Source organism: Alnus glutinosa, chromosome 11 (genome assembly GCF_958979055.1).
Source record: "Alnus glutinosa chromosome 11, dhAlnGlut1.1, whole genome shotgun sequence".
Classification (NCBI taxonomy): domain Eukaryota; kingdom Viridiplantae; phylum Streptophyta; class Magnoliopsida; order Fagales; family Betulaceae; genus Alnus; species Alnus glutinosa.
The window spans coordinates 2,659,037-2,667,504 of NC_084896.1; the positions used below are offsets into that span (position 1 = coordinate 2,659,037).

Sequence of the window (8,468 nt, forward strand, 5' to 3'; positions counted from 1 at the left end):
AGTGGCAATGAGTCAATGTCGACCCTCGCAATTCTTTCCCATTTCCTCTTATTGGAATGAAAAATAAAAAGCAAAAAGGAAAAGATTTAGCAGGTAAATTTTGGTTAAAGTTTCACAACCGCACTTGTTCAGGCAACCTGAAAACAGCATAGCGCGCGAAAATGCTATTTTGACAACGATTTTTAGGATAGTATTTTTATTTTTTAACAAAAAAAAAAAGTATTAATAAAATATAAAATATTTAAAATTATGTCTATTTTTATATCATATCACAGATCAAAATAAATTTTTTTTTAAAAAAAAACTCTTGAACAAATTTTGTCAAACGAACCTAATGATTAAAGCAATTCAAAAAGTTGTTTGATAATTTGCAGAGAGACCAAAACTAATTAACGAAGTCTGTAGAATCCAGTGGAGATAACATGCATGTCATGTTGAATTTAGTCACCCCACCCTTTTCCTCCACTGCGAGAAAAAGCAGATCCTATGAAGAATTTCTGATCTTTATTTTCTATGTGAAATAGAGATCAGGAATTCTAGAAGAATGAACGGGAAGTTTCTTTGGTTCCTTCTTAGCAATTGGAAAATAAAGAAATAGTTAATTCTTACGGTTGCACTTTTAAATGCATTTTTTTTTTTAATGTGGCAATATAAATTATTATTAATTATCTTGGATTAAAATTTTTAGTATCACATCAGAAAGTATGCACCGGAGAGTGTGTAGGATTTTTCAAAAATTATTTTGGCTAACTCTGTAACAAAAATTATTAAAAAAGATAAAAAGAAAAAAATTTAAAGAAAAAGAAAAAAGAAAGAGCATCATACGGCTTGCCACTTTGTGTAAGGAAATAGCTAACCGCTACAAATTGTTGGAGAACAAAAAATAAAGAAAGAATATTTAAAGAGTAGCTAAAATTCTGATCCAAATGTAGGTGTTTTGAAAAAATTGAGAACTAAAATATAGAAACATGATATTTAGCTAAACATTAATTTATTGAACTGTATGTGAATATATGCTAAGTTTCAGAAGAAGATTTGGACGGTAAGATTGTCGCATAGATGTCACTCTAAGCGTTAGATTGGTTGCACAAGCATAACGGAGTTTATTTGTGGTTTTTTAGTTCGAATTAATAAAATAATATTATAAGTTTTTTTTAAAAAAAAAAAAAATTATTTAATGCTATAGATATAACTTATTCTTCCCTTCACGTTGATAGAAGTCTTTGCACAAGTTAAGCGAAAAACGTACAAACACCAAAAATCTTTTCCGTGCAAACATAAGAAACATAGTGGGAACGAAAAGAGAAAACTAAAATGAAATGAAAGAGCTTAAGTACTATCTAAGAGAAAAAGGATGCATGCTCTCAAGAATAGTAATAGCTAGGTAGGCCAAAAAAGCAAGAAAATGTGTCTACAATGTTTTGAGAGACCGTAGTATATATGAATTTTTATTTATTTATTTATTATTTTTAAAATTTTGGAGGCTAATTTACGAACTTTTAGATTGGCCTTAATAAATTTAGAATCTTTTTAAAAAAAATCATGTTGTAAGAAACTTAGGAGTAATGTTATTCAGTAAACACTCATGCGATTGTCATACAATTGGGATAAAATGTTAGTGAAAATCAACGCTTGATTTTTTTCAATGATTAATTTTTATTGTCACGTCACTACAATAAGTTGTATGACAATCGTATGAGAGTTTATTAAAAAACATTGATCTTAAATTTCTCAAAACATAATTTTTTATTTTTTATTTTTAAGTTTTTAGGAATAACTTGGATTTTGGCCTAAAAAGTCCAGGTAGTTTAATTTCTAGGGGCCGGGGAGCCTTTTCTTTTCAACATTTTGGGGCGGACTCAGTAACTTATGTTTTCTTGTTCTTCTTGCAATGGAGGGCTTGGGGCGCAGATCCCCCGCCGCCCCCTGTCTGGCTGTCTCCACCACTGTGCTGAAGCGAGTTCAACTTATATAGTTACATATGAACATGACACAAACAAGAGCGTTCAGCGTTTTCCAAAAGCTATAAAGGAATAGTCTGGAAGTGAACTTCGTCACAAGAAGACTACTCCAATTAAGTTCTCTTGTTAACCCATTCATATCTATCATCATTCTTCTTCTACCATTCTCCTCTAATTACTAACTGCGGTGCTGCAAGTTAGAGAGGGATATATGGGTAGCATGACGAGTAAGCCATGGCTCTTATTTGTTCTGCTTCTAATCCTCTCTTATGGCAGAGCATGCTTCTCCATATCTAGTGATACCCTTTCACCAGGTCAGTCTCTTTCTTATTCAAAGAACGAGACCATAGTATCTCAAGGTGGCACTTTTGAGCTCGGTTTCTTCAGACCAGGAAGTTCATTAAAAATCTACCTGGGCATATGGTATAAAATGTTTGGCCAGAAGGACAATATTGTTTGGGTAGCAAATAGAGAAAACCCTCTGTCTGACCTGTCTACGTCAAGACTTGAGCTCTCAGAAGATGGCAATCTACTCCTGTATGGAGGTTCCTCCAGTAACCCAATTTCGTTGACAATTTTGACATTTTCCCGCTCAACTGAAGCAGTACTTGGGGAAGATGGGAATTTTGTTTTAAGAGATAGGTCGAATGCGTCTACTATATTGTGGGAGAGTTTCGACCATCCGACCGATACATGGCTCCCAGGTGCAAAGTGTTGGATCGATAAGGTTACTCGAAAACAACATCAACTCGTTTCATGGAAAAATTCAGAAGATCCAGCACCTGGTGTGTTCTCGGTGGGGTTATACCCAACTGGAAGCAATCAAGTTTGCTTAGAGTGGAACACATCCCAAATCTATTGGTGTTCTGGAGCTTGGAATGGAAATTCTTTCAACTTAATTCCTGAGATGAGCTTGAATTCTATCTACAACTTCAGTATTGTGTCAAATGAAAAGGGAATATATTTTATTCATTATCTTCGTAATCCATCTTACCGCTCTAAATTAGTGATGTCGTCTACAGGAAAACTGCAGCTATGGACGTGGCTGTCTGGCCCTTGGGTATGGAATTCATTTTGGTCTAAACCGAGGGACCAATCTGATGTCTATGCTTTGTGTGGTGGATTTGGCGTGTATCGTGGGAATTCCTCAAGCCCCTGTGAATGTCTAAAAGGTTTTGAACCATTTTCGATGAACTACACCAGACTAAATGATTGGGCGGGTGGCTGTGTGAGGAAATCTCCTTTGCAATGTGAGAATAATACGTATGGTAATGGGACAAAAGATTGGTTCATGAAAATGCCAAACGTGAGATTGCCTGTTAATTCGAAAGCATATAATTGGGCAGTGAGTGATAGGATTAATTGTGAAGCGGCTTGCATGAATAATTGCTCTTGCACAGCTTATGCTTATAATAGGAGTGGGTACTGTATGATATGGGAAGGAGCTATTTTTAACTTACAGCAACTCTCAGATGCTGGCGAGACTGGAGAATATATCTATCTCAAACTTGCTCCTAATGAGAATCAAAGTACCAAAGGTGAAATGAAATCTACACAATTAAATTTAACTATGTCATCTTTCATTTTAAGCTAATACTTCGATCATTCTTTGTTATGTTTGAGCTAATAGTGATTCTTGTCATCATAATCAGGCACAAAATGGAAAGTATGGGTAGCTGTGCTGGTCCCTTCAATAGGGCTTATCTTATGCCTTATCATTTGTTTTTCAACCAGAGGAGAGCTCAAACACATAGGTAAGTGTAAACTTTCTAACCGGATTGAGATGGGGTATTCCATGGGAGCGATCCCATCTATAAATATTCTCCAATTAATTTTTATTTATTTATTTTAATCAAAAAATTATATTTATAATTATAATATGGTAAAAATGTAAATAAATAAATCTCTAATGAAGGCTTTCAATTACGGCAAAATAATAATTTTACAATACTGAGGCCTTAAAAAATCTCTAAACATGAAAATGATGATTTATTGATTCTAGACATGTAGTCATTCTTTTTCTTGTAATGTGTACAATTCACGCTCATAAAGAATAGATCGGCTTTCCATGAAAGTTAATAATTAAGGCCTCCAACATCGTAAATTTATATATATATAGTCTTGAATGTCCATTTATTTACTTTTCCATACTTTTCCATTTTCACATTCATAAAAGTTTAACATGCATAACTTTCTCCAATGTGGCAACATCTCTAATATGCTCCAACATCAATATGAATTGAATGCTAAAAAGAATATGAAAAGTCTTGACTATAAAAACTTAATTATAATTTTAAAAGTCTCATATATATATAGCTAATATGAGCCTTTTTAGCTTTTCAGCAGATGCTTCAAAGTAAAAAAAATATATAGTTTTAGTTTTTGAATATTTGTTGGACAACTCTTTACATGATCTAACTCAACTTTTTTCAAACCAACTCAAAAAACATTAAAAATACAAAAAAAATAAATAAATAACTAAATAAATAAAAATAAAACAAAAGAGAGAAAAAATTAAGGGTGCATAGCCTTTCTCTTCCAAGTGATTAGGAGAGAAATAACCGCTTGCCCGTGGCAAGGACAGAAGGTGCCTCAAAACTGCCCACCGCCTAGGGCGGTGGTGAAGGCAATTAGGAAGCAAAAACCACCCGTCTAAGGCAGTGTACACGGTACCTCTACTTAATTAGAACCTCCAAATTTACACATGCCAAAAGTAGTAGTTAAACACCATACACAGCCTCCCTGACAACCAGGAACAGCTCAAAAGTGTACACCATATAATCGAAACTTCATCTAAACTGATTAGGGAGAGAAACTACAATCGAGACTTGGAAGAGAAATGCCATCTCCCACCTGATCTGAGAGAGACCAGAGATTGATTGTGAGAGAAAGACCATTATCATCCTAGCTTTCTGAATATTCTCTCTTTCTCAGCCCAGTGTAATTGTAGGTGGATCTGTAAGTTAACAATATTAGTTTGTTAAACCTCTCTTTGGTTCAAGTCGATGTCGTTAGGTCCTTTGCATTGTAAGAGCCAGCATATTAATTCCAAACTTCACTGTTTATTTGAAAAGAAGATGAGGTATATATAGCGCCCCTGATCATAATTAACTAGCAATAAAATTCGGTGCTACTAATTAACAACCATCCTGATCTCCACTGCCGCATCTCCTCCCTCTCTCAATCTTCATGTCTCAAATCTCTCTCTGAGTCGCCGGATCTCCACCGCCAGATCCCCTCCCTCTCTCGGTCTCTCCCTACAAAAGAAGAAAATAAAGAAGATAAAGAAAATAGGAAGCTAAAAGAAGATATAAAAATAATAAACAAAAGAAGAATCTAGAAGAGGAAAATAAGAAGATAAAAGAAGATATAAAAATAATAAAGAAAAGAAGAATATGGAAGAGGGAAAATAATATAAAGAGAGATAAAAAGGGAAATTAGAAACACGTTGGAGGGAATTTTTCCCTCAAATCTTAAATAATCTAACATCAATTTTACATGTTTATCTTATAGTATATATATACATTCATATACACACACATATGTACATACACAAGCTCACTCTTACACACAAATGCACTTATATTTATATTCAGACTCAGCCGAGCTAATCTGGGCCGAGCCCGAGCATGTTCACAAGTAACTCTACTCGTTTACTGCTCTAGGCATTACTCATAGTAGTTGAACTTTGGTGAATTGATTGATGTCATCTCGATTTATTTTATTGGCCCAATCACTAGATTTTTCTCTAAAGTGACAAATTATTATCATTTTATATCAAACAGGAGACAGCTCTTCAAGCATTAATTTGCTATTATTTGATTTTGATACTGAACTCCATACAATCAATGATGGAATGAACACCGACAAAGATATGAAGAAACGAGAGAAGAAGGATGCTGAGTTACCATTATTCAGTTATAATAGTGTATCAACTGCAACTAATAATTTCTCAGTTACAAATAAGCTTGGAGAATGAGGTTTTGGACCTGTTTACATGGTACGTTTGATTTCCTTGATTAATGTGCTATGTACACTATTAAGAAAACCGAAAATCAATAGTAAACCTTCATGAAATTTTAAAGAGCTTATGGTTCTCTTTCATAGGGAAATTTACTTAGCGGGCAGAAAATTGCAGTGAAGATGCTTTCAAAAAAATCTGGACAAGGAATTGAGGAGTTCAGAAATGAGACAAAACTAATTGCAAAAAGTCCAGCATAAAAATCTTGTCAGACTCTTAGGTTGTTTTATTGAGCGAGATGAAAAGATATTAATATATGAGTACATGCCCAACAAAAGTTTGGACTTCTACCTTTTTGGTGAGTGCATGTTTATATATGTATCTATATGTGTATATATTTTCTCTCATATGTTTCTAGGTTCTTAAGTACTAATTTCCTTGGTTGTACTATTTAAATAGATCCAACCAAGAAAACGATGTTAGGTTGGGAGACATGCATTTGCATTATTGAAGGGATCACTCAAGGGCTTCTTTATCTTCATCAATATTCAAGATTACGAATCATACATAGAGATCTAAAACCTAGCAACATTCTCTTGGATAGTGAAATGAATCCAAAAATATCAGATTTTGGCATGGCTCGAATAGTTGGAGGCAATGAAACACAAGCAAACACAAACCGAATTGTTGGAACTTAGTAAGTATGCAACTCGTTTTATATCTAATATTTGCAATTGCTAGTTAAATTCTTTTAGCAGGTTACTAACAGAGTAATGTACTAAATTTTGGAATCCAGTGGATACATGTCTCCCGAATATGTTATACGTGGTTTGTACTTGATAAAGTCCGATGTTTTTAGCTTTGGAGTATTGCTATTAGAGATTCTAAGTGGCAAAAAGAATACTGACTTCTATAATCATAATTCACTCAGTCTTCTAAGATATGTGAGTAGCTTATATATCCTTTCAATTTCTTTATGCTTTACATTAGTGTTATAAATTGAAATCCTCTTAGTTTTCAGCAAAACTTACATTTATTTTAAATGATACTAGGCTTGGGAGTTGTGGATAGATGATCGGAGTTTGGAGTTGATAAATCCAACAATTGGGTATCCTTCTTCTAGTTCTCTTCCGTTGAGATTCATTAACATTGGCTTTCTTTGTGTCCAAGAAAGTCCGATTGATCGTCCTACCATGCTTGATGTAGTCTCAATGATTAGCAATGAACATGCACCTCTACTTACACCCAAGCAACCAGCGTTTACCACATACCAGAATATGATGGACTCAAATTTAACAATTGATGGTGCATGTAATTGCTCAAATAATAGTGTTACTATATCAGTAATGGAAGCCCGATGACGATGAGTATTGATTCCTATACGAAAGAAAATAAATGTTGTAGAGCCAATTTGAGGCAGGGCACGAGACACGAGGCACGAGCTACAGATTACACCAACCCATGATCTTGTCGTTGCATGATTGAAAGCTTAATCATTATTGGACTTTTTATTAGTTTGTATTTTTGTTACGGAGAAATTGTAGTATTGGTTCACGTGATCGGTTTAAATTATAAATTAATTTTTATCGTATAAAAAAAAAAATTGTAAAGTTCTTGTGGTAGGAAAAATATCAAATAACAAATTATTCCTTGAAATCATTTTTGTGTCCACAAATTTAACAAAAATATTTAGTCTACCATGTCAGTCTAATAAAAACGACATACATGTCATTCTCAATAAAATATATATATATATATATATTAAAAATTAAAAACTATAATTTTATTTTATTTTATTTTTAATGTTTTTTCCTGTGTGCTTGGTAGGTGCAATGCTTAAAATAAGATGACTTCTTCGTCGGGTGGTAGGACCAGCCACTAGTGATCTTGTCATCAGTATCACTTAAACAGCACTCACATCCAGCTCTCTAATTTGTTGAAAAGGTTATTATAGGAAGCCAAAATGCTACATTGACTTCTTTTTAGCTCTGCATATGGCTACGGAGTTTGGTACGAAATTTGGGGGAAAAATTTACCTAATCTCAGATCTTTCATTATTTTTTTTAATTATATTCTTAAAATTTTAAAAGTGTTAATTTAATATGTCTATCTTTTATTTTTATTTTTTTAATTCCACACATCCGTTAGGGTTTTTCATTAAATCATGTCAAGATTTCTAAAATGCCTTTTTTAAAAAAAATATATATATATATAAATTTGAAAGATTCAAGTATGAATATTTTTGCAAATTTCGTTAAATCCTTACCAACAACTAAATCTTTGCAATTTTTTTTCCCTAAAAAAGACGACATGTATTTTAGGAATTTTGACATCCCTCCATTAGGATTTAATGGAAAATTCTAACCGATGGTTGAATTTTTTTTTAAAAAAAATAAAAAATAAAAAATTGATACACTAAATTGACAATTTTTAAAGTTTAAAAGTATGATTGTAAAAGTGATGAAATATCATGAGTGGTAATTGAAGTTTTTTCAAAATTTAAAGATCCTAAACAATGCTCTCCTCATTTGGGGAGCACTGTTTAC

General features: G+C 33.1%; 2 protein-coding genes across 2 annotated transcripts; both read left to right on the forward strand.

Annotated features, from left to right (window-relative positions):
* The first annotated feature begins 2,181 nt into the window (after positions 1-2,181).
* Positions 2,182-5,940, forward strand: LOC133882043 (G-type lectin S-receptor-like serine/threonine-protein kinase At2g19130). The gene is made up of 3 exons (XM_062321135.1): positions 2,182-3,499; positions 3,614-3,715; positions 5,747-5,940. The coding sequence occupies exons 1-3, from the start codon at positions 2,182-2,184 to the stop codon at positions 5,938-5,940; spliced, it is 1,614 nt and encodes a 537-aa protein (XP_062177119.1).
* A 458-nt stretch (positions 5,941-6,398) lies between these two features.
* On the forward strand, positions 6,399-7,283 carry LOC133882044 (G-type lectin S-receptor-like serine/threonine-protein kinase At4g03230). The gene is made up of 3 exons (XM_062321136.1): positions 6,399-6,619; positions 6,719-6,866; positions 6,975-7,283. The coding sequence occupies exons 1-3, from the start codon at positions 6,399-6,401 to the stop codon at positions 7,281-7,283; spliced, it is 678 nt and encodes a 225-aa protein (XP_062177120.1).
* The last annotated feature ends 1,185 nt before the right edge of the window (positions 7,284-8,468 follow it).

Bases quoted from the DNA above. Each gene is read 5' to 3' on its own strand.
- LOC133882043 (XM_062321135.1), top strand. From the start codon at position 2,182: ATGACGAGTAAGCCATGGCTCTTATTTGTTCTGCTTCTAATCCTCTCT. The intron at 3,500-3,613 runs GTGAAATGAAAT...CATCATAATCAG, and splicing joins TGAGAATCAAAGTACCAAAG to GCACAAAATGGAAAGTATGG. The intron at 3,716-5,746 runs GTAAGTGTAAAC...TATATCAAACAG, and splicing joins AGGAGAGCTCAAACACATAG to GAGACAGCTCTTCAAGCATT.
- LOC133882044 (XM_062321136.1), top strand. From the start codon at position 6,399: ATGTTAGGTTGGGAGACATGCATTTGCATTATTGAAGGGATCACTCAA. The intron at 6,620-6,718 runs GTAAGTATGCAA...TTTGGAATCCAG, and splicing joins AACCGAATTGTTGGAACTTA to TGGATACATGTCTCCCGAAT. The intron at 6,867-6,974 runs GTGAGTAGCTTA...AAATGATACTAG, and splicing joins CACTCAGTCTTCTAAGATAT to GCTTGGGAGTTGTGGATAGA.